The 26,851-nt window shown below is 39.3% G+C and overlaps 1 protein-coding gene and 2 pseudogenes across 1 annotated transcript in view; 2 read left to right on the top strand and 1 right to left on the bottom strand.

Annotated features, from left to right (window-relative positions):
• Window positions 1–26,851, bottom strand: part of ATF6 (activating transcription factor 6) — a 207,191-nt gene that overhangs the window by 154,781 nt on the left and 25,559 nt on the right. Inside the window, exons 5-9 of the mRNA XM_028104722.2 lie at window positions 25,910–26,039; window positions 24,872–25,075; window positions 17,621–17,841; window positions 1,459–1,644; window positions 1,119–1,210 (exon numbers count right to left, since the gene is read on the bottom strand). Of these exons, the coding sequence (XP_027960523.2) occupies window positions 1,119–1,210; window positions 1,459–1,644; window positions 17,621–17,841; window positions 24,872–25,075; window positions 25,910–26,039 (833 nt within the window). The remainder of the gene's footprint in view (window positions 1–1,118; window positions 1,211–1,458; window positions 1,645–17,620; window positions 17,842–24,871; window positions 25,076–25,909; window positions 26,040–26,851) is intronic.
• LOC114210410 (coiled-coil-helix-coiled-coil-helix domain-containing protein 2 pseudogene) lies at window positions 6,819–7,278 on the top strand (annotated as a pseudogene).
• Window positions 7,750–9,944, top strand: LOC114210429 (bifunctional phosphoribosylaminoimidazole carboxylase/phosphoribosylaminoimidazole succinocarboxamide synthetase pseudogene; annotated as a pseudogene).

Genomic DNA, 26,851 nt, shown 5'->3' with positions numbered 1-26,851 from the left:
AATATGACATGAACCTTCTCAAGGAATTCTTACTCTCATTTATATTTTTTTAGTAATTTGTTCATATTGCTATTATTATATTCATCACATTACACTCGAGTCATCCTTTGACTTGTCTGTCTTCTCAGCTAGACCAGGAGATCTTTGAAGGTATGGCCCCAGTCTAATCACTCTTTGACTCCCCGGCACCTAGGATGCTGATTTCATTCATTTATCAAATGTGCCACAGTGAGTGCGAGTCTGAAAAAGAGGTCTCTAGGGTCCCTCTGAATTCTAGTATTCTATGACTCTAACCTATGACTCTAGTATTCTACGACGCTAACCTAAAAGCAGTGTTTCTCAAGTCGTGATTAGCTAGAAACCTGTACCAAAATCAACTAGAACACTATAAAATATTTAGATTCTTGATTCCCATTCCAAACCTACTAAGTCAGAAACTGCTAATTACCGCTCTAGCTGCTTCCTTTCCAGCTAGGGAGGAAGCCACCCTAGTGTCTTATAATCACTGAAGCTGCTCAAGCATCACAGTACTGAGGCAGGTAGGTAACAGTATTATTATAAAGGCTTAACCATTTTTTTTTTAAAGATTTTATTTATTTGTTTGAGAGAGAGAGAATGAGAGATAGAGAGCATGAGAGGGAAGAGGTGCAGAGGGAGAAGCAGACAGGGAGCCCGATGTGGGACTCGATCCCAGGACTCCAGGATCATGACCCGAGCCGAAGGCAGTCGCTCAACCAACTGAACCACCCAGGTGCCCCAAGGCTTAACCATTTTAAAGGTAAGGAACTGAAGCACAGAGGTTAAGTAACTTGCCTAAGACAACAAAGTTACCAAGTGGAGGAGCTAGCATTTGAACTTGGGCAGTCTGATTTCAAGGCACACCACTGATCTGTTTGGTAACTGAAGGCTTTCTTCATTAAACATCATGAATTTTCTGCCAGACCTAGATGAAGAACAAGAAAGAGGAACCAATCTTTCTTTTTCCCCTCTTCTTACCTAATTATTGTCTCTGAAGAGAACAAAACAAATCTGTTTTTCTCTAGCTTACGACCAGAGCTGAAAAGAATGGGAATTGAAATTTTTAGCATTAGTACCTAAACAGATGGCTATCTGCTTACCTCATGGGTCCATAGTTGAGTACTATAAATGCCAACACTACCATCACACAGATAGCTCTTCGCTTCGGATTAGGAACTTTAAGCCTCTGGTTCTAAAAGAAATAACCATGTTAAATACGGTTAAACTATGTATCAATCTCACAAAAAGCAGCATCTAAGATAAGCACACTCCTCTTCACCAATTTAATAGTTAAAAAAAAAAAAAAACTCAAAGATGAGGAAACAGTACTTTTCACAAGACTAGAGCAGAGCCTTCTAGGTTCCCTGTTGTAGCAGAGAGAGAAAAGGAAAGGTGCAGAAGAGAAACATGAGGGCCACTCCCTTGCAGTGCATCACTCACTTCTGACACGACTTCATCCAGCTGTCGCTTCAGTGATCCATTCTCTTTCTTCAGCTTCTCATTCTCTGAAAGCGCAGCCTTTAACCTGGCCTCTAAGCCAAGCATATATTCTTTCTTCTTCTTGCGGGACTGACAAGCAGACTCTCGATTTTTTATCATACGTTGCTGTCTCCTTAGCACGGCAATCTAGGAAAAGTTATAATAAATCAGAAATATTCTGATTTTAGAATCAGAACAGAATATACTGATTTTTACCATCATTTTTAAACTAAACTGTTTAAAACACAGGTTACTCGTTGTTTTAAAAAATATTACTCAAATTAAGCAAACTGAAATCAAATTATTAAAAATGGCCCTCTAAAACCTAAATGTTGAATGATTTTTTTTTTTAAAGGTTCTATTTATTTATTTGACAGAGAGAGACACAGCGAGAGAAGGTACACAAGCAGGGAGAGTGGGAGAGGGAGAAGCAGGCTTCCCGCCGAGCAAGGAGCCCGATGTGGGGCTCGATCCCAGGACCCTGGGATCATGACCTGAGCCGAAGGCAGACGCTTAACGACTGAGCCACCTAGGCGCCCCTTGAATGATTTTTTTCTGGTGTTTTCTAAGGCTTCTTTATTGATCTTCCAATTTTCCCTTTAGAAACTCCCTCAGGGGAAAAAAAAAACTCTCTCAGAAAGTGCCCTTACATATCCATATATGTACATATCCATACACCTCACTCTAGGTCTCAGGCCCTGAATTGACCATTTTCCAGAACCACATATCCAGCTACTTATAAAGCCACTTCCACTTGCGAAGTTACCACCACTTCAAATTCCGTATGTACAAACTGAACTCATCATGTCCCTCTACTAGATTTGTTTATCCTACCCGTCTTCTATCAGTGGTAACTCACTCTCAAGATATCTAGGAAGAAGTCACTAGTAACTTATTTTTTCCTTCATTCTCCATATTTATTCCCCTCTCTCAACCTCTGGTTCACTCACTCAATATGCACTGAAGTTACGCTAATGACCAAGTTTCTTCCAGTGCCAGTGTGCCTCAGTTATTCCCATCTATTCCTGCCGTCACCCTCCCAAAGTAGGCACTCATTAACTCATCCCCAGACTACTACAATAATCTCCTAAATAAAAATTTTCACTGGTCTCCAATCTCTTCCTACCTACCATTTGTAAGATAACTCACCTGGGAGAAATTGTTTATCTTGCTACTCTACTGCAAAAACAAGCTATTCATGCATCCTCGCTGGCCACCTTTGCTTTCAAAGCCTTCCCATAATGTGACCACCCCTCTAAACAACCATACCTTCTGCCCTAACCCGACAACTATTCAATCCACAGCCAGATTCCTATCATTTAAGGCTACTCCAAGATCTCCACATGTGCCTAAAGTCATTCCTTTAGTCACGGTATTTACTCCAATTTAGAATGCTGTCTCCTCCATTAACTTAATTCTAAGGACCTTCTACATTCTGATTATGCTAAACCATCTTCCCTGAATGTCTTACTCTCTTCTAATTTGGAAAATACACCTGAACACTTAATGGTCTCAACTGTTTCATGACTATTAACTCTCTCTCTCAACCTAGATGTTATACCTTGGAAGCGAAAACCATGTAATAACTACATTTTGGTTTCCTACCCTCAATTATCTACCATAATCAAAACTGAACTGAGTAAAATTATCTTTGTCATGTTTCCTAAACAACTCATGGAACCTATTTGTTATAGCATTAGTCTAATTTATTTGAGGCAGAGGGTGAGGTAGCAAAATTAAGTCCATAAAAAGCACCAAATAATATTAAGTTGATTAATTTAAGCACACAGATGACTGAATTATTACTGACCTTTTATGTTTTTAAAAAATAAACATTCCACTCTGTGGTATTCAATAATTCTGAGACTAGTAAATAGAATTAAATCATTTAATATTGATTTCTTTAGGGGCGCCTGGGTGGCTCAGTTGGTTAAGCGACTGCCTTCGGCTCAGGTCATGATCTGACCTGCTCAGCGGGGAGTCTGCTTCTCCCTCTGACCCTCCCCCCCCTCAGGCTCTATCTCATTCTCTCTCTCAACATAAATAAAATCTTTAAAAAAATATATTGATTTCTTTAAAAATAACAACACAATTCTAACCCCATACTACATTTCCTCAAAAGAGCCAAAGCCAATCTCTCTGCAGTAAATACTGTCAACAAATTTTCAGTCAGAACCTACCAGGAAAAAAGCCACATGAGATGTCAATAGAGGGTGTTTCTCTCTTTTTTCCTTTAACTGAAATGTCTTAAGAATGCTAACTTATAGAACCATCATCTGTAAAATTTCCCTATAGAGTAACTATCCCACTTTTCAATAATGCCACGCACACAGTAGTGGCAAAGCCACGATGGATGGATCATTTACCACGTCAAACTATTCTCTGGACAATGCCACTTTGTTCAATCTACTGTTATTCTTAGTGTTCTTCATGGTTCCTGAGAACGTCAATGTCCATAATTAATACTTAATACCAGAGTGCTGAAGTACACAGAACACTGAACAAGCACAGGAAAGAGAAGGTTCCCAGATGGAAGAGTTTATACTAAAGTTAGATAAAAGGCAACCTTACTTTAAAGGCTAATTAATCTATGGAATTTAGGGAGGCTTACAGATGGAACACCATTTAATAAATTTCAAACAAGGATTAGGAATTTCTATAAACAATAAAAGCACCTGCATATTACAAAGCATTTAAGTTTCAAAGGCTGTCAATGCACATGCCTCATGCAAAAAAAATGCAAACCACCTGTGGCCATCCATTTCTTCCATGGAAAAAGATACTATAGTTCTGAAAATAAATATTCAATACTACCAATAAACACAAAGGATAGAGAATAAAAATAAATGAAACCCACACAATCACCAAACACAAGAGTTTCAGCTTTACAGTTCAGCAAACTATCTTCGGCTATCTGAATATATAATATTTAAGTTATTCTATATTTCCTAGACAAAAAAATTATGATTTTTCAGACTACACACACACACACCTGTGGTGCTTGTTTTTTTGGTCGGGGGGTATATTTTACAAGAAAAAAAATTAGACTGTAATTACTGTTTTGTAAACTGATTTTTGCATGCAATGTGTTATGATCATCTTTGACATGCAATGAGAATGGCAGCATAGTATTTCAATTATTTTGATGTTCTAGATTTAATCTCCTCTTGCTGAAATTATTATAGTTTTCAAGATTCTTTAAAATAAGCCTCATCAGTTGATCCACTGTTAAGAGGGGAGAAATGCCATAGCCAGAACTCAGGTTAGTTGACTCTAAGCCCAACACACACAAGCCCAGTACACAACAGCACCACACTGTTTTTAATACCAAATCGAAGTCCTGGATCCCAGCATGGAACTCTAACCTCAGTGAACTCTGTGTTTACTTTCATTATGCACTTGGTCAAAAGGAAGGCTTATGGAAACGCTTGTATCTGGAAGCTTAATCTCCTCTAGCAGTCTGAAAACATAAAATCAATACTCTGGCTCATTAATCAATTGACATTTCTCTCTTACGGGCATATCAGATGATTTAACATGACTAAAATGAGTGAACAGCTGGTCAGTCCCTGCTTCTGATCACCCTGCCTTCAGACAACTCTCCCTTCAAGCATTGTGCCTTGGAAAAAGAAAAAAGAAAAACTTCACAGCTGTAAAATATTCTCTCCGTTTAGTGCCACTATACTGTCATATGGTGTTGCATTATTAAACATTTGTTTGACTGTAAAAAAGACTCGTGTAAAAAGAGAACTTTCACAAATGAGTAAGTACTTTTTACTTTTTGAAGGCTCAACCAATTTAAGAGTCAAAATTCCAAGTCTGCTTGCATTTTGTTTTTTACTTTGTAAAAGTTATAAATCAATAAACACTGTATTATGTTCTTCTTATAAATAAAATAGACTATTTAGATCCCTGATTCTGTGATGTTGCTAGGAAATGAGCTTCAAAGTCCTGTATGACTATAAATCAAAGATACTAAAATAGGATATTTTAATGCTAAGAAATACATTCCAACATCTCACATGAACTCAGGCCAGATCAAGTACTGATACCTATGGATGAATCACTGGTTTACTACACATCATTCTCAGTTCTAAGTCTTACTTCACTGAATCTCTAAACTAATATACAGGGCGCCTGGGTGGCTCAGATGGTTAGGCGTCTACCTTCGGCTCAGGTCATGATCCCAGGGTCCTGGGATCGAGTCCCGCATCAGGCTCCCTGCTCCTTGGGGGCCTGCTTCTCCCTCTGCCTCTCTCTCTCTCTCTCTGTCTCTCATGAATAAATAAATAAAATCTTTAAAAAAAAATAAAATAAAATAAACTAATATACAAACTGTCACTGATTAACTTCTTCATATCGAACCAATTTTTCCATTACACACAAAAAGAAGCTTTGTCTATTTGAAATGGATTTAAACGCGAAAGAAGTAAATTCTCTTACACATTTCTAATTTACATAACATATATTATTGCATAACATAGTAAATATATTTACAAATACACTCTAAAAAATGTGTACAGTTAAAATCATTAGCAAATTTAATGTGTGGCAATCTTATTTCAAATATTCAAATAAATTAAGTATTTTAGTTTGATTTCTACTACAAATCTTAAGAATACTCCTTTTTGGGGAGCACTGGGCTGGCTCCGTCAGTGGAGCAAGCAACTCTTGATCTCAGGGTTTTGAGTCTGAGCCCCATGTTGGGTATAGAGATTACTTAAAACTAAAGAAAATCATTAAAAAAAAAAGAATACTCCCTTTTTCTCAGAAAATTGTTTAAAACAGAAAAGGGGAAGGGCGCCTGGGTGGCTTAGTCACTAAGCATCTGCCTTGGGCTCAGGTCATGATCTCAGGGTCCTGGGATGGAGCCCCGCATCGGGCTCCCTGCTCAGCAAGGAGCCGGCTTCTCCCTCTCCCACTCCCCCTGCTTGTGTTCCCTCTCTCCCTGTGTCTCTCTCTGTCAAATAAATAAATAAAATCTTTAAAAGAGGAAGGGGGGTGAATCTCCACTTATACTACCTATACTCTTCTCAAATCTCATGACAGAAAGCCAAACTTTTATTTTATTCTTTCTATTAAGTTGTGTGGGTGTGTGTTTGTTATACCCAGTTCCTAGTCATCAAAAATTAAATAAAGAAGCTTCATTACTGGCAACCTGAGCCATTTAACTGGCAGAGTCAAGGAAATAATCTTCACCCTGCAAAGTATCTTTTTTTTTTTTTTAAATGAAGAATGCCTTTGGGCATGCAGTGTGATTTCCCGAGTAAGAAAGAATAATAGACAAAATCGCTAGACGCCGAGCTGCTCTGCAAGTAACCATGGCACGTGGAAGCCGGAGCCGCACCTCCCGGACGGCCCCTCCAGCCAGCCGGGCACCTCAGATGAGAGCGGCGCCTAGACCAGCACCAGCAGCTCAGCCTCCGGCAGCGGCTCCACCAGCTGCTGTCGGCTCACCTGCTGCTGCGCCCCAGAAGCCAGGTCTCATGGCCCAGATGGCGTGGCTATGGGCTCTGCTGTCCGGCACACAATAGGTCATGCCATCACTGGGGGCTTCGGTGGAGGAGGCAATGCTGAGCCTTCAAGGCCTGACATCACTTACCAGGAGCCTCAGGGAACGCAGCCAGCACACCAGCAACAGCAGCAGCCTGGCCCATGCCACTAGGAGATGAAACAGTTTCTGGAGTGTGCCCAGAACCAGGGTGACCTGAAGCTTTGTGAAGGTTTCAGCGAGGTGCTGAAACAGTGCAGATTTGCAAATGGATTAGCCTAATCAAGAAGTTCAAACTAAAGATATGGAAAATCATCTCCAATGACCAAGTTAATTTAGCATAAAAATATAATTGATGGTGAATATATAAAGTGTAAAACCACCAGTTAAGCTTCTCCTTCATCGTTAAATACGGCTTTCTTCAGAATTGGAATGAAAAAGGTTGTTCTTACTGTATAGAAGTTCATGAGATGGTTTGAATCTGGGGTTGGGCAGATGTTTGTGTGACTCCTTAAATCACCTTTTGTGATGTTCTCATTTGTGAATTAATTAGAATAAAGTGATTTTCTCCCCCCCCCAAAAAAAGAAGAATAGACAAAATCCCTACTAGACGGTACGTCCAGGCTGCCTTATCCAACCTCATGTTCTGAGTGAAGAGAAACAACCCGTAGAGAGGCAAAGGCAGGAGTATCCACCAGATGCTCTTAGGAAAGCCACACTGTGGGGGGCATTAGCCTCCTGAAGAATGGAGAAAGTCGGCCGCTGCCCCCAGCCCACGCAGGATAATGGTGACAGCTGAGGTACTGAATACTGGTAAAAAACTCTATGAGGGTAAAACAAATGAAGTCTATGAATTGCCAGATAGTCCAGGAAAAGTTCTCCTGCAGTCCAAGGACCAGATAACAGCAGGAAATGCAGCCAGAAAGAATCACCTGGAAGGAAAAGCTGCAATCTCAAATAAAACTACCAGTTGTATTTTTCAGTTGTTAAAGGAAGCAGGTATCAAAACTGCTTTCACCAGAAAATGTGGGGAGACAGCTTTCATCACACCTAAGTGCGAAATAATTCCAACTGAATGTGTTTGCAGAAGAATAGCAACTGGTTCTTTTCTCAAAAGGAATCCTGGTGTCAAAGAGGGATTAAGTTTTACCCACCTAAAGTGGAGCTGTTTTTCAAGGACGATGCCAATAACCATCCACAGTGGTCTGAGGAACAGCTAATTGCTGCAAAATTTTGCTTTGCTGGACTTGTTACAGGCCAGACTGAAGTGGGTATCATGAGTCATGCTACACAGGCTATTTCTGAAATACTGGAGAAATCCTGCTTGCCCCAGCACTGTACGCCAGTTGATACGAAGATTGAATTTGGTGATGTAACCACCAAAGAAATTGTTCTTGCTATCTTATTGATAATGATTCCTGGAGACTCTGGTCATCAGGAGATCAAAGCCAACAGAAAGATAAACAGTCCTATCGTGACCTCAAGGAAGTAACTCCTGAAAGGGCTCCAGATGGTGAAGAAAAATTTTGAATGGGTTGCAGAAAGAGTGGAGCTCAAGTCAGGATCTCAGTATCTCAGGATCATGGAGTTGAACCCCACATCAGGCTCTCCGCTCACCGCAGAGTCTGCTTGGGATTCTTTCTCCCTCCCTCTGCCCCTCCCCCTGCTTGCATGCTCTTTCTCTAAATAAATGAATAAATAAAACCTTTTTTTAAAAAAAGGAAAATAAAAGTGAGAAGGTACAGTTAAAAAAAAAAAAAGAATGGAGAAAGTCCTATGCACAGGGATCATCAAAGGACCCTCAGAGCAGTTTCCTGTGCCTTCAGTTAATGATTCCTCTGCTTCCTATGCCCCTAGAAATACCTGGTGTAGCTACTTAAGAGTAATAGTAATTTAAGGATTCCTGGGTGGCTGGGTCAGTTAAGCATCTGACTCTGGATCTCGGCTCAGGTCTTGATCACATGGGTGTGGAGCCTACTTTAAAAAAAAGGTAATAACAATTTAAGTCATTAAACAATTTAAGGGCACCTGTGAGGCTCAGATGGTTAAGCACCTGCCTTCGGCTCAGGTCATGATCCCAGGGTCCCGGGATCAAGCCCCACATCGGGCTCCTGGCTCAGCAAGGAGCCTGCTTCTCCCTCTGCCTCTGCCTCTCTCCCTGCTCATGCTTTCTCTTTCTCTCTCTCTGTATCTCTGTGTCTCAAATGAATAAATAAAATCCTTAAAAAAAATTTTTTAAACAATTTAAGTCATTAGAAGACAAAACAACACTGAAGTTGGGTGTCCTTAATTCTTATTTCAGCGTAGCAATGAATTAACTGAAAGATCTTAGAAGAGTCATTTCTTCTCCCGGGGCCTATTTACATAGTAATACAGGGAGTTAGACCAGAATGGTGTTTTTGAAACTATTATAACCCAAATATCAAGTAGTATGATAAATTTAGTGGCTCACAAGAGCCTTACAAAAACTGACAGAAAAGCACAGGATAGAATAAAAGAAAACAGAATACTTTCTATGTAGTGAGAGCTTACTGTTTCACTAGACTGTGTGTGTTAAGAAAGATGTAAAACATTTCTTACTGTGGATCGTGGGCAAAAACTTGAGACCCATTCCATTAATCCTCTGAAGGTCTCATTCCCTCCAAAACCAAAATGGTTCTAGTACTGATGCTAAACAAGTATACTGGTTTGCCACATATCCCAGTAATGACTATTGCATTCACAAGATACGGATGAGATTAACTTTGCTGTAAATTTTACTTGAGATCACCAAATTGTTCGTATAAGCTCGGCCCTTATACTTTGTCTCTCAAGACTTAAAACCAACTGCTGAAAATTTTAAAAATTAAGACAATACATTTGTAGAGGGAGAGAAAAGGGAGAAGCAAGTTTCAAGACGTAGGCAATTTGATGTGTGTACTGCACCAGGGCTGCCGTGAAAGTGAAGCCCCGTTAACGGAGCGCAGAGTAGTGACAGAAGCACTGGACCAAGACAAGGCCTGGGCCTGAATCCCAACTCAACTGGAGCAGGTCAAATGACTGAGGTGAGGATTACACAACTCACCGACGTGAGGGTCTCTGTAAACTATAATGTACCATACACAGGTAAGTGTCAGTAAAAAGAGATACCCTGCAGCTATGAATAAATTGAGTGATTCTTAACTCCATCACCAACGTGCCCCGCAGCTGCTCAGATCAACTGTGCAACTAAAGCAATATTGAAATTGTCTGCCCACATTCCAGCTCCTATTTTCACAGATTTGAAATTTTAAAAATGACTTAAAAAACAAAAACAAAAACAGACAAAATCTGGAAGTCACATTTAATCGCTGCAGAAGCAGAAAATATTAACCATAACACTTTTAATCCCTGAATATCATTCTTTAAACAGTCAAAAGCTCTCTTCTATTAATAATTAATATGCTTTCACATATTTTAAAATAGTAATCCTTCCGAGGGCATACCCCTATATGGCCGTTGATACTTTCATTGAAACACTTGCCATTCTCTTCTGTGAATTATCTGTTCACATACTTTATCCATTTGATGTTGGGTTAACTTGCATTTTTCTCAATGATTTGTAAATAACTCTCTATATTAAAAAGGGTTTCAAAAAGACTATAAAAACTTATACATGAATGTTCAAAGCAGTATTATTCATAAGAGCCAAAAAGTGGAAACCACCCAAATCTCCATTAACTGATAAATGGATAATCCAAAATACCACCTAGCCAAACAATGGAAAATTATTTGGCAATAATAAGGAATAAGTACTGATACATGTTATGATTTGAATGGACCTTGAAAAACATTATGGTAAGTAAAAGAAGTCATACACAAAAGGCCACACTGTGTATAATTCTATTAACATGAGATGTCCAGAATAGGCAATTCCAAAGAACAGAAAGCAGATTAGTGGCTGCCGGGGGATGGGGAGAAGATCAGAATAGGAACGACTGCTAATGTGTACAGAGCTTCTTTTTAGGGTGATGAGAACATTCTGGAATTAGATAGCAGTGATGGCAGCACAACTCTGTGAATATACTGAAAACCACTAAATTTTATATTTATAAGAGTGAACTTTATGGGGTCTGAATTTTATCTCAACAAGCTACTAAAAAAAAATCACATAAGAAGCTATAGACTCTCTCTCCAGACAAATGCACATACCCAGTGTTATAAACAATTATGCAAGGAAAGGGGTGACGCGAGGAAAATGGGAACTGTTTGTGGAGACACTGTCCACAGACCCCTCCAAGAAGGCCCGTGACTGGCACTCTCACACGCTCAAAGTGGGAGGGTGCATTGGAACTACACTCCAATGGCGGGCCATTTGACAATATTTATCAATATCGAAAAACTACCTACACCTTCTGCCTCTCTCATGTCAGTTCCAGGAATTTCTCCTACAGATATACTTGCACATAAACAAAATTAAATAAGTACCAAGTTATTTGATGGAGGAATGCTTACAAAGAAAAAACTGCAAAAATCTTAAGTCATTATGACACCCTTATGAAACAGACTACCATGCAGCTATTAAAGGAATAAGAAAATTTTTTATGTACTGCTACGGAGAGTTCCCTAAGATACACCAAAGGAGAAAAGCAAGGTGCAGGACAGAACGGACATGCTCGTTACCGTTTCTGTAGAACAGGTAAATGGGTAAAACTATAAATACCAATATATTAGGGAACGGTCTCAGGAAAGATACACAAAAAACGAGTGACAATGACTTCTTCTGGGCAGGGGGACCGAGTGGCTATACAGTATCTGGGGCATGGAAGGACTGTATCCAGGGACAGGTGGCAGGAAGGGAAATCAGCATCCCTTTAAAAATAATTATTTATTAACGTTATCAAGATGCCAAACTGAAAATAACAGAACAAAGAATGCTCCAGTTGTCGGGACATAAATCTAACCTAATACAATACAACCGGGGCGGGGGCGGGGGGGGATAAAACCACCTTCTGTTCACTTCCCTTTCCAAAGCTACTGTAACCACAAATGACATTACTTGCCAAAGTCCTTATTCAAGATAAATTTTTTTTTTAGAGAAACTGCAAGTATCTGAACAAAGCACATTTTTCTTTGATTTGCAGAGTCCGTGGTAGCAGCAAAGCCAGAAAAGTAATCAGCACAGAAGTAATATTTTACTAAAATCTGGATAGCTTTTCAGGTCTCCAAATCCTTCCTGTTGAATTTGTTCTGATGGATTCCTCTATTTTAAAGCCTAAAGAAATATCATGATCTCAATGTCTTTGTTGTTAAAGAATTTAGTCACTAAAAAGTATCTATGCATTATTTATCTTCTTAGATCTAGGCTGGCCACATTATTTAAGGATGGATATGCAGCTCACACTTGGACCTAACAGAGGACCTATTGTTGGGTGTTACAGATAAAATAAGCAGCTTAAGTGTCATTAGAAACAACGCTTTTTTTTTTTTTTCCCCGAAATAGAATGCAGGCACTCTCCATTTTTCTAAGAGTTTCTCTGCATTGCTTTGCACTGTAAACGAATTATTTTAGATGCATATTTTTCTTGAAAGATACTTCTCTAGGGGTCTCTTGGGAGTCCTGCTACTATACGTCTTCCTGGTCGTGCCAAAAATACAAGGCCCTAACCACTCTTTACCCAGGCCCCTTTCTCAGGGCTGTGTTTCCAGCAAAAAACCTTGAGAGATGAGGTAATGTCTTCCTCTGGACAATGAGGAAACTTGCTCACTGCTTGCTGTAAAAGTGCTAGACTCCCAAAGTTCAGCCTTCCTGCACTGCCATAAAAGAAGACTGTGTGCACTGGCCCCGTTTGGGCTCAGATCACATCACTCCATGCTCACAGTACTAACAATACCTGAAATCTTGAACCTAATTGTATAAGGCTGTCTCCAGAGAAGAGAAGTAACAAAGTTGCAGTTCGGTATGCCAGAGGAATCCCCTTCACACTATTTCTAATACCTGCAGGCAGATGGAAAGGGATATCCCCTGGCACCCAGCTTCTCATGATGGCTTTAGTGACCAGGACAGACTCCCAAAGGCTAGGGACCAGGTTGGGAGGAATCAAGGTCTCCAAGTCAAGAATGAAAAAGAGTGCAAGAATAAAGGGTTTATAAGATGCTTAATGGGGTGAATGGGCTGAGAGGAAGGCCTGAGGCCTCCTGTCAGCAGAGCCTGTACCCTTGATCAGCCTCCCATTTGATATTTCTAAATTCTGACCTAGCTCCTGATCATTTTCTTTCCATTGTCACCACCTACTGACTTCCATGAAGGGTTTTTGCTCCACCTTGGTCCACTGCGGAGGACGCAGAATATAATTTCACCACTTTTTTTTTCCTGGTCTTTTATCCCAAACAAAATAACCACAACAATATTAACTCCACAGCCCTGAAACTGGGGCCATAATGTTTCATGAACTTTATGGAATTACAATGGGTACGAAGGAGTAGTTACAGCTTTCAAGTCCTTGGTTTGATGTCTGGCAACATTCAATAGGCCTTTAAAGAAAGATCAGCACCCTCTCCTATGAAGGCAACTTTGCAGTTCCAACATTGCCTTTTACTAAGAAACTGCATAAGAGAATTTCTACACTGAAATGAGAGACCATGTTCATTTTTTCCATCACGATCAGAGCCAAAAACCAACCATATTTCTTGAAAACTTAGGTGAGGTTTCCAAGAGTTAAACAGAACAGATTTACCAGCAAAAGGCAGGAAGAGTGAGATTATAATTTGAACCAGGCAAACTGTTTCAGAACAGAAAATGTGGCACTTAATGCAGTTTGCAGAATATGGTATGCAAAAAACGCTACTTAGGGCAGTAGCAGGCCTCTAGAGGGTGAAACTAGCCAAACTCTAAAAGAACAAAAAAGGTAGGAAAAAAGAAGCCATGTCAGCATTATAAAGCCACAAAAGACTGATACGCTTTCTTCCGCTGAATTACAGGCTTTTGGTTTAAAAGCACAAAAAGCACATAATGAAAAATCTCTCTTTTTGGCCATTTTGAATCAGAAATTTATACTACTTCAAATTTATCATAATTTAATAGGACTTGAGTCTAACAAACACATGCACTATTAAGGTCAACCAAGTTACTAACGCAGGAGACTATACCAGCAGATCAAAGTTTCCTGCAGCTCTTTCTGGAACAAATTTACTTTGGGTTCCTGAGCGTCTTGGCCAGCTGATAGGACAGACTGATGTTTCTTTACTTGAAATAAACATTAAGTCAAAATTTCTACCAGAAAACTCACTGAAAAGGCCTGGCTCACTTCCTGATGTGCTGGCCAAGGAAAAATAAGCACAAAACCTCAATGCAGTTTGACTAGAAAATTTATTCCAATCACCTTTAGGTCTCTTGCACTAGACACAGTACGTGAAATCTTTCTTCTATAATACTGTCAACTCTAAATTCTGGAAAGCAGTAACAACGCTAGCCAATAAACATTGCTGAAAGAAAAAAAATACCTCTTGGTCCTATACTTTTGCATCTCACATATCTCCCAGTTCAGTGGTGACTGGGACTTCATCAGTAAATTAGTCACCAAATTTACAGAGCACTCTTAAGGATGCAAGAGCAGAACAAACATGGTCTTTCACACCAAAGAAGTTATAGTGAATGTCTAACTGGTCAACAAATAATTAATTGAAATGTTTAGAGATTACAAAATGGGTCGGCAGAATACAATGATGAGTGCCAACATTAAGATGCTCATTATTCAGATATTAGCCTAGAAGAAAAAAGAAAAAAAGGCTTCCTCCTGCTTTTTGGTTTTTGTTTGTTTGTTTGTTAAGATTTTATTTATTTGTCAGAGAGAGAGAGAGAGCACAAGCAGGGGGAGTGGGAAGCAGAGGGAGAAGCAGGCTGCCCGCTGAGCAGGGAGCCCGATGCGGGACTCGATCCCAGGGTGGGATCATGACCTGAGCTGAAGGCAGACGCTTAACCAACTGAGCCACCCAGGCATCCCCTTCCTCCTGTTTTTAAAGAACTTTAGGACGAGAAGAAACCTTTCTATAATGTACCTGCACCTATTCTTTTTTTTTTTAAGATTTTATTTATTTATTTGACAGAGAGAGAGAGAGAGAGCGAGAGAGAGAGCACAAGTAGGCAGGCAGGCAGGCAGAGGCAGAGGGAGAAGCAGGCTCCCCGCTGAGCAGGGAGCCCGATGTGGGGCCCGATCCCAGGACCCTGGGATCATGACCTGAGCCAAAGGCAGACGCCTAACCGACTGAGCCACCCAGGTGCCCCACCTGCACCTATTCTAGCTGAGTCCTCTGGAATAACCCAGAACAATCATTCTGTTTTCCACACATCAACCTTTGTGTCCTGGAATCAGCTCCCAGACCTATGTTCAGTGTTCTCTTCAGTTTATAGTCATTCCAACCCTTAAACCATTCCTCTACCTAGGACATAGTTTCAAGACATCTTCCCTATCCTTGCCACACGCCTCTGGACTGTCCCACGATAGGATATTAGAAGGCCAAGAATACAGACTAACACTATGCGAATAATTTAACAACTGTGACATACTGTTGATCTGTATTTTTTTAAGTTCTAATTAGTCTTTACCTTTTTTCATGTCTAAGATATTTCATAATAAATATTTTAAATGTCCTAACATGATATAAAGACAACTCTGAGGGGCACCTGGGTGGCTCAGTCGAGCATCCGACTCTTGATTTCGGCTTGGGTCATGATCTCGGGATGGTGGGACTGAGCCCCGCATCGGGCTCTGTGCTTGGTGGGGAGTCTGCTTGATAGTCTCTCTCTCCCTCTCTCTCTGCCCCTACCCCATAAAAAAGACGACTCTGAATATTTTCTATTGCTAGTTCTGTTTGGGAGTGTCACAGAAGAAACATTCCAATTCATAATTTAAGGAGAATTAAAAGGAAATTTTAAAGGATCATTTTAAAAATACTCTCATCATTCTGAGCTGTCTCAGTCTCCTATGAAACACATACCCTTTCTTTTACTGGCTGTATAACTTTTTTTTTTTTTAAAGATTTTATTTATTTATTTGAGAGAGAGAATGAGATAGAGAGAGAGCATGAGAGGGGAAAGGGTCAGAGGGAGAAGCAGACTCCCTGCTGAGCAGGGAGCCTGATGTGGGACTCGATCCCGGGACTCCAGGATCATGACCTGAGCCGAAGGCAGTCGCTTAACCAACTGAGCCACCCAGGTGCCCTGGCTGTATAACTTTTTAATTGAAAATAGCACAGGATATTTTTGCACTTTTGTTGTTACTTACTTATTGTGGAAATTTTCCCACACACCAAAAGGAGAGAAAGATTACCAACAATTTTGATGATTATCAACACTTTGTCGATCTTGTTTCCTCCATCCTGTGCTCCTCGCCCCCTGCCCCAGAGTATTTTAAGCAAATTCCAGCATCGTATCATTTCATCCTCAACTGAAGCACATACTGTGTATCAGTGCCTATTATGCCATAAGCGCTACGCTTAACCTTCTCTAGTCCTCAAAATAAATGAACATTAACAGTCAAGGGTAATCCTGTACTATCCATGTCTATTCTCGTTCGGCTCTAATTTTCTTCTATGTCTGGATAAACACTGTTTTCAAAACCTATATAAACTATGAGAATTACTGTAGATCTTCAAAGTTCTACTTTCATCAGATAATATTCCTTTGTTATGGGTCTTTAAAATATTGCTGACTGAAATTACTTAGTCGTGTTTATTCAACGGTGGAACAATTTCACTACTGGGCTACTAACATGCTAGTTAATAAATTATGGTACATCAGATAATACTGCAATAACCTTAATAACTCACAAAATTTTGAAAGTATTTTGCAGTACCTAAAGAAAAGGTAGAGTAGCAAGATTAACCACCCATAATATCTACTTTTATTTTAAAGAAAACACACACGGGTTTGCTTCCCAGTAACAATTTAAGAGAATCTACTGTCAAAATGATTATTTGACTTTAATTTCACTAAACTTTAGGCCCATAATATTCAATCACTACTTAATACATAACATGAGATATTTCTGTATCACTTTTAAAGAAAGCAAAAATTAGCTGGCAAATGCTGTAATTGGCTTTAAGGAAGACAGGTCTTAGGAAACTTTCTGTGATTTATAAATTATTAAAAACAAAACAAAACAAAAAAACCCTAAGACATGCTAGAAAAATCTGAGGATTTGCAAAGATGGGAAAATACCAACTAATCATTAAGAGACAGAACTCCTAACAGTAGCAAGTCATCATTATGCAGTGGTGAAAACCCGTCAATAAGAGAGAAGGTAAATATAAACCCTGACCAAAAAATAGTCTACAGACTCTTATCTGGGAATTGCCAAAAACATTTCAATCAAGAGACATGAAAGAGTCTTGGAAAATACTACTGTCTCACTGGGTTGAGGGAGGGCCTTGAAGAATGTGAGGAGAGGGTTTGAAAGAAGGAGTTACAGAGGAAAGTATGCATACATCCCTTTTCATCAAACAACTTCAGACTTTTTAAAACCTTTTCACTTCGACTCTAACATAATAATTTGCCAAGGCGATATAACAAACTTTAAAAAGCAAAAACAAGGCAACAAAAACAAAATGGTGTGCTTTGGCTTGGTTGTTTTTTTAGATCAGGTATGATAAAAAGCACAAAGTTTCAACACTTACATCCGAGCCCACGCTTCTCATGGTACTTTGTAGGACAGGTTTAGTCACTGAAAGTTTTCCATTCACCGGGCTGTTTGCCACAGGGGCCGGTACCACATTCACCATGTGATTAGGTAGTTGTGTGGCTCCCCCTGCGACAGCAAGGACTGGGGCAGAAGAGGGCAGAGCTCCAGGAGCCTGAAGTTGTACAACGGCAGGCTGAGAAAGCATGACGGTCGGACCTGCAGTGGAGGAAAAAGGAAAGGAGTCAGAGTGTGCACAACCATTGTGGCAAAGGACGGTGTTTAAAATTTAGGTCTCTTCTGCAGATACAATAGGAGGGGGACACTGAGGGGAGTTAAAACCACCAAGTAAAACATCAACAGCAGCGCACATGCACAGTGATTTTTGTTGTTTTGTTTTTAATGAAACCAACTAAATTTGTTCCTTATGAAGTTATCATGAACAATGTATTTCCACATTTTTTTCTCAACTATATCCAAACTTGCTAAGTTATACATAGATTTCTCTATTAACCACTGAAATTTATGAGTGCTAAAAAGTATTTTTCATATTATAAATATGAATCTTTTATACTGAATACTGAGAGCCACGTATTTTAAATTAATAGGATTTAGAAATACAGCACCAAAAATATATAAACGGAGATTCAGTAACTCAATATGTGCAAGGACAGGGGCTACAAATATCGAAAATGTTAAAACTTGCAGCAATATTTCCCAAAGCCAAGATATGGATGCAATCCAAGTATCCATTAATTGATTAATGGATAAAGAACATATGGTGTATACATGCAATGGAGTATTACTCAGCCATAAAAAATAATGAGATCTTGCCATTTGCAAAAACATGGATAGATCTAGAGAGCATTATGCTAAGTGAAATAAGTCAAAGAAAGACAAATATCGTATGATTTCACTCATATGTGGAATTTAAGAAACAAAACAAACGAAGAGAGAAAAGAGACAACAACAAAAACTGACTCTAGGGGCACCTGGGTGGCTCAGTCAATTAAGCATCAGACTCTCAATTTCAGCTCGAGTCATGATCTCAGGGCCGTGAGAATGAGCGCTGTGTCAGGCTCCAAGCTGGGCATGGGGCCTGCTCGAGAGTCTCTCTCTCCCTCTCCCTCTGCTGCCCCTGCCCCACTGCCCGGTCATACTGTCTCTAAAAAAGACAGAAACAAACATTTAAAAAAAAAACAGGCTCTTAAATAAAGAGAACCGGTGGTTGCCGTCAGGAAGGTGGGTGGGGGATGGGTGAAACAAAGGGGATGAAGAGTGCACTTATTGTCATGAGCACAGAGTCACGTACAGAATTGTTCAGTCATTACATTGTATGCCTGACATACAGTAACACTGTATGTTAATTATACTTCAATTAAAAATATACATATTTTTTGGGCGCCTGGGTGGCTCAGATGGTTAAGTGTCTGCCTTGGGCTCAGGTCATGATCCCAGATTCCTGGGATCGAGTCCCACATCGGGTTCCCTGCTCCTTGGGAGCCTGCTTCTCCCTCTGCCTCTCTCTCTCTCTCTCTCTGTCTCTCATGAATAAATAAATAAAATCTTTAAAAAAAATAAAATAAAAAATAAAAATATACATATTTTTATAAAATTGTTGACAATATCCTTGTTAAAAAAAACGTTAAAACCATTTGAGATGAGTTCACAGTGAACAAGCACAGGAAACAAATCTGTAACTTAAAATAGTCTGTAGATAATACCAACTCCCCCTACACACACAAAATGGCTTCCAAATCTTTTCTTAATCTTCAGATTTAACATTATTTTTTAAATTATGCTAATCTGAGGAGACTTAGTATCATTAACCTAAAGAAGACTCCCGTAACTCATAACTCTGCTCTATTAGAAATCTCACTTGCCTGCTGAATGCTTCCTTTCAGATCTGGCCAATTTTATAAGGTGCTGAAAGCCTCCCCAATACCCACAGCTGCTTGAGCCTATCCAGCAAAAGAAAGGCACTACAGTAACCAGCAACTAAAATTACATAAATATTTATAATTCTTCTTCAAGGAAAAAAAAAAGCATTATACTTCCAGCCAGTGAAACATGACCCATGTAAAATTCAGCTTGGTATTTCAAAGGATCAAGAAAAACTAAAAATCTAAATAATACTTCAGAACACCTGTTTGTTAAGAACACCTGTCTTAACTTAAAAAAAATCACTTAAAATCAAAGTCTTTATGTTTCAGATGGCCTCAAAAAGCACACTAAAACTAGAATTTAGTTAATAGCATTTTATCCCAGATAAACTAGTAAATTAGCAAGAAAGATCTAAAAGTAATTTCACAGATTTGTAATATGTACAATTTACTTGGACAAAAATGATCTCTAAACATTTTTATCTCCTTTTCCCTTGGAAAAACTTCTTTTATGAAATAAAAACATTTAAATGAGGAAATGACTCATAACCAGATATAAATATGCTTAGGCCAAATATACAAATAAAAATATAAATAAAATAAAATAAGCTCATGACCAAGTGTCAGGTTTTTTAATTACACTTATTAAGAAATTACAGTCTGGGGGCGCCTGGGTGGCTCAGATGGTTAAGCATCTGCCTTCGGCTCAGGTCATGATCCCAGGGTCCTGGGACTGAGCCCCGCATCGGGCTCCTGGCTCAGCGGGGAGCCTGCTTCTCCCTCTCCCTCTGCCCATGCTTTCTCTTCTCTCTCTCTCTGTATCTCTGTGTCTCAAATGAATGAATAAAATCCTTTAAAAAAAAAGAAAAAGAAATTACAGTCTGGGGGGCTGCCTGGATGGCTCAGTTGATTAAGCATCCAACTCTTGGTTTTCGCTCAGGTCATGATCTCAGGGTCATGAGACTGAGAGACCCATGTAGGGCACCGAGCTCAGCAGGGAGTCTGCTTGAGATTCTCCCATGCTCTGCTCCTCGCCCTGCTCGCTTGTGCACACACGCACACACTCTCTCTCTCTCTCAAATAAACAAAATCTTAAAAAAAAAAAAAGAAAGTACAATCTAGTACTATGAGAAGACATACTCCTTATTATGTAAAACTTAAACCAAGTGCTCGCACCCTGAATAGAATTACTTTTCTTTAATATCAAAAAGTATCATGGTCACCCAAGATGATCATGGCTGTCCTTTCAGTTGCAGGATTGATAAAATACATGATGAGAAAAGGCTATTTAGAACTTAGTAATAGGGGCACCTAGGTGGCTCAGTCAGTTGGGCACCCGACTCTTGATCTCAGTGTCATGAGTTCAAGCCCCATGCTGGGCTCCATGCCAGGCATGAAGCCTACTTTAAACAACAACAAAACTTAGTAACAATTTAAAATAAATTCATAGTTTATTAATCCGAACTATAGCCACAAAAATTTGAAAAACAGGAGTATAAAACAAACTATTCAGTCTACAGAAAATACCTGCCAGATATACGGGTTTGCAGATGCCTTGCAAAATATGCCAAAGGCTACTACTCCCGCCACCCACACCCTGGGGTCCACGTCTGTAGGGTGGAAACCATTGAGTTAAACCAATACTTTGAGAAGAGCATTATTGGAAGCAGTGCTCCACATCTTCTCAGTTTAAAAATTACAATAAAGGGGTGCCTGGGTGGCTCAGTCGTTAAGCATCTGTCTTCGGCTCAGGTCATGATCCCGGGGTCCTGGGATCAAGCCCCGCATCAGGCTCCCTGCTCTGCGGGAAGCCTGCTTCTCCCTCTCCCACTCCTCCACTTGTGTTCCCTCTCTCTCTGTGTCTCTCTCTGTCAAATAATCTTTAAAAAAAAAAAAAAGTATGATTTAAAAAAAAATTATAATAAAAAGATCCCAGAACGAAACACTGTTTGGTGAACTTTGGGATTATTCCAAAGAGCAGAGGAGGTGGTAAATGTAAAGAATTAAACATTTCAAAGAAAGGATCATACTTCTAGCTGCAGTTAACACATGCGAATGGCTTTGTGGTATTTCTTAAAACTAATTTAGAAAAATAACCCAAGTCTGTACCGTCCATTGCCTAGTTATCACCATTTTCCTGCTGAGAGAACTGCCTCATGGAGTAAAGGAGAGGGGGCAACACAGAGGGAGGGTCTGTGTTCCCAATGCAGCTCCCAGTCCTACCAGGCCACTGCTGCCTCCCGTTTTCTATAATGAACATCCTATGGTGCCCAACTATCCTCAAATTACCTAGCATCCAAATCAAGGATCCTCTAAATATTCTAGGCATGCTTGGGTTCAAGACAGAATGGGGAGAAACTTCTATTACAACATGTTCAAGAAAACGAAAAACTCTCATGGTGACTTGCTAAACAATGACCTGCTAGATGCTCATGGATCATAGAATGCAATGCAAAGGACTGTTTTGGGCCTTAAGTAGTTAGTAGCTGAACATAGTAACTACTGTCCCTAGTGTGAAGACAGTCAAAAAGGACAACCATAAGACTGTTTATCCATGTCAGCATGCTCAAAGTCCTCCTTGACATTACATACAAATCTCCCTTAAGGGAACCACCAGAACACGGCTGGATTCAATGCTAAATACTTCTATGTATGACTCACCGATTGTGACAGGTATTTTTCCTTTTCAATTTTCTTCAAAGATTTCAAACTATGTATCAAACATTTATTGAATGCCTACTTTGTCTAAAATAATATAGCTATGTGACTTGCGGTCAATGATTCTTCTGTCTTAATCTTCTCATCTATAAAACGAGGACAGTAATAGCACCCATCTTCACAGAGCCGATGTGACGATTAAGTAAGATAATGCACTTAAACACAAGTGTCTACCACACAGTAAGAACTTTAATGTTAGCTTTTATATATTATTATTAATTTCCATTTCTATATAATAACAGCTTCCATAAGGGCACTGCATATATTATTAATTCATTAGTTCTCATAGTCACTCTTATTTGTTTATGTAAATATGTTAACTCCCCAATTAGACAGAATTCTGGAGATCAAGGAGCACATCTCCCCATTCCTTTAGAGGCAATCTAGTATCATGACTAATTAAACAGACTCTGAGCCAGACCACCTGGGCTCCAGTTCTGCCTCTACTTCTCAGGAGCAGAATGACCTGGGGTAAGTTATGTTATCTCTATCTTCCATTTCAATGATTTTGCACTATCATCTACTCAACAAGCCCAAGACGTAGGATACGTCCCCCTCCATCCTTCCTCCCCCTTCCAAACCATCCAATAACCAAGCCCGAGATTCTGCATGCTTTAACCTCTGCACCCTCTATCCTGGCTCTCCATTTTCACGGACATACCAGGCTTTCATCATCTCTCACCTGCACTCCTCCTAACAGTCTTAATGGATGTATAGGACTTAGTTACAGAAGTTGTTTCAGGCAGACAGAATGGTCTGAGCCAAGAAACTAGGAAAAAGGAGAGAATTCAAGGGACAGTGGTCAGACTGGTTGGGCTAGAAGAGGAAGTTGGGATTATAAAAAGGAGTGATTATAATGTAAAGTTAGAAACTAAACTGGAGCCAAACCACGGTGGGCTTTACTTCCAAATTAGAGAATTTGAACTTAATCCTGTAAAAATTACTTCTTTTTTAATGATAAAATATTTACTATTGATACTCACATTAATTATAAAATGCCTCTCCTATATTTCCCCTCTACCTCTTTATTTCAAATAAATGGAAGACATACACTTATATCTGTATGTTACAACAACACCAACTCTCTGGACTGTACTATAAAAACACACAAGTGCCTTATATTAGCAAACATAAATACTATATTCAGATAATGGGCAGGCACTGACATTCTGAATAATGTATGATTCAGGTTTCTGAACCTGATAAACTGCTCAGAAAAGAATGGTTTGTCTTCTATCAATTGAACATGGTCTGCTAAGAGCAAATTCTTAGGAATACCCCTTGCTTCACACACTAGTCATATTAATGTCTGGCTTTTGCTTTTTATACTTGTGTTTTAAGAGCTTATGGGAACCAAAATGAGGTTCTTCACAAGTTTAAATTCTTAACTTTTGGAAAGACATAGACCCCGTTGAGATCCTGATGAAAGTTTTGGAGACTCACCTTAGAAAAATCCACAGACACAATAAATCTTACATTTTATTTCAAGTTCATGAACACTTAACATCCATTCACAGACCACAAGAACACCCCTTCTACAGGACTGCTATTTTTCACATGAAAAAGGCAGCAGTTCTGACCCTGTACTGAAAGGGCAGGTATTTCAGGTCTAGGGTTTTGGTAGACTTTGATGGATTTTCACTGAATTGTCCAGTCTCCCACCTAGCTCTTCTCTTTATCAATGTCATACTGTCCGTGACCGTGGAATAAAACAAAACTAACAGAGTAACTAGAAATCAAATTTATGACCTTGCTCTCATTAAAACTTGATCTTCTTGATCCAAAGAAATGAATTAACAATCTAGAGCTGGAAACATAGCCATAAAAGAAACATTTGTTTACAATCCATAGACCATTGAGACCTAGTCCTTTCTAAATCCAGGGAAAGAACGTTAAACAGGTTTTCCTTTACTCCTGTGTACACGCATCAGTATGAGAATGACAGATAACCTGCCTAAGACATCTTCACGTGCAAATGATTCCTGTATCTGCACACTACCAAATCCTCAAACACGTTCTTTCAATACTACAATTCGTGCAGAATCAAGTATATGAGGCCACCTGGTGGATAAAATATAGAAACACACACATTCTTAACTATGTGAAGACAAGAGTTGAGATCTCTTCCTAATGCCCTCACTCAAGATCATGTTTACTAAAGCATGCTGCCTCTGCAGAGAGGAAGAGCCTGATCCTATTGCTGAAACTCACCTATTAGACCCGTGATGTTATTTACATACTGACCACTCCTTAAAAACAAGAGTTCATGAAAAAACAAAAAACAAAAAACAAAAAAAACACAAGAGTTCATGGACACAAAAATCTCAGGACAGAATGGTACCAAGAAAGTTTCCTGGATTTTCTTCTTCATTACAAGTGGTTATATAAAACCACAAGCCTGACAGGTGTTTTCATAATTAAAACTATAAGAAAAAAGAAGTATCAGATATAATTAATCTGGATAGCCATCTACCTTGTTAGGACAGGAACCACATGTTAGTCATCTCTGCAACATCCTCAAAACCAAGGACAATTCCTGGCACACAGCATGTGCTCAGAAATTATAACCTGAGCTAAAACAAATGACATGAGGCAAGCCTTAGTACCCATCAATTAAACATACGCAGCCTCAAGTGCCACTCAGGTACCTTTAGTGGGTGCAGGATGTATGCTGATAATTGGCTGCTGCTTTGCCAATGGCATAAGTGTGGGTAGTGTCTGGATAATGATGGTTTTCGCTGGAACGCCAGAATTTGTCTGAGTCTTGGGTGCTGCTGGAAGTAATAATGGCTTGGGCTGAATTGAAGGTTTTGAATTCATCTGAATTTTTTTCTTTGGAGTCAGTCCATTTTCTGGAGAAAATCCAAACAAACCACAAATCAATGTGAAAGCAATCCCTAGAAAATAGGTTCTATTATACACCTTTTTCTACACATTACCTTGACCTCTGAATAACTATCCTTACCTGGAGTTTAAGCAGAGCTATCTATACTTAATGGACTAAAAAAAGTCCTTAATCTGAGGTCTACCCCCCGTTTTTGAGGTATAGTTGACATATAACATTATATTGATTTCAGGGGTACAACATGATTTGATATTTGTATCACAAAAGGATTACCACAAGAAGTCTAGTTAACATCTGCTACCACACACAGTTACAAGTTTTTTTCCTTGTGATGAAACTTAGAAGATCTACTCTCCTAGCAACTTTCAAATATACAACACAGTATTACTAACGCTGTACACGACACCCCCAGGACTTATTTTAGAAGTCAAATGAGATCTTCCTTTCTGACCACACTGATGGTCAAAATGATGGTTTTCACTGGAATGACCACACTGCAGCTTTGGGAAGGGGATATATGAACTGGTAAAGGAGAATAGCTAAAAATCACTAAATAAGGCCTGAAGATTAAGAGGTAATAAATGTCACACCCAAATGTCCCTCACATTCAGTATTTTTAACTGAATCTTTGAATTCTCTCCTGAAGACGATGAGGCCTACATCTACTTTGAAGCATTTTTCACCTGTAAAGACAAGACAACCAAGGAAGACAGGTCCTCTATTTTAAAAACAAAAAGCCAGCTTAATAAACATGCACTTAATCCAACATTTTCTTTTTAAAAATGGAACCTAAGTTCAGTCCAACTTAGAAAGAACAGAAGTTAGGAGATGGGAGTCATACCAGTTTTGCTCCTAGGACCAATGATGGGCTTATCTTCTTTCAGTGCCTCTGCTGAGGAGGGACTATGAGAGCTTTCACCATATAAGGAAAGGGGAGACATCTGGGAAGCAGACGACAAATCCAACTCCTCCTGTAGCAAAATAAAATACAAAGAAATTCACGGAGAAGAATATAATTCTTGAACAGAAAATGGCTTAGAGAGGCAAAATCCATACATAAACGAACATTCTAGGACAACTTCAAGGCAAAGGTATGATATATTAGAAACTTTAGGTACTAAGTACTAAGAGACTATGGATAAAGAAAGTAACATTATCCATCGATACAAGAGGAAAAATAATTCAAATTGCAGAGGACATTTACATCATCCTCTTGTATTAAAGATGGGAATCACTGATCTGTTCCTACATTTCCTCCCGCACACTTGATATTTACTTGGTTCCTAGCCATACAAACATTTGGTATAAGACTATGGTTAAAATGCCAATATCCTTTCCCCCAATCTCTTATTCAGTAGTCTTACAAGAAACTCAAAACAAATAATTCTTACTATTGTTTTTCATTTATTAATGCTGCCTTTGTCCCAAATGTTTTGAAAGAAAGACAAACACTGAAAGGAACAAGGCTATTTTCTTTTATTTAATGGGTGACTTATTAATACAGAGATGTATAAAGATAACATTTTCCAAGTCTTTTAGCATTCAGTGGATCTGTCTCATTTTGTTGCCATAAGGAAACTTAACATAGGATAAAAGTAGCACTTCTACTCTGAGAGGAAAATTAAAGATTTTATTTATTTGAGAGAGCATGAGCTAGGGGAGGGGTAGAGAGAGTGAGAAGCAGACTCCCCACTGAGTAGGAAGCTGGATGTGGATGCAGAGCTCAATACCAGGACCCTGAGATCATGACCTGAGCTGAAGGCAAACGCTTAACTGACTGAGC

This window comes from Eumetopias jubatus, unplaced genomic scaffold, assembly GCF_037043125.1.
Source record: "Eumetopias jubatus isolate StellerSeaLion01/CBP00866 unplaced genomic scaffold, mEumJub1_p1.0 scaffold_12, whole genome shotgun sequence".
Lineage (NCBI taxonomy): Eukaryota > Metazoa > Chordata > Mammalia > Carnivora > Otariidae > Eumetopias > Eumetopias jubatus.
This window is presented reverse-complemented; position numbering and strand designations above follow the sequence as displayed.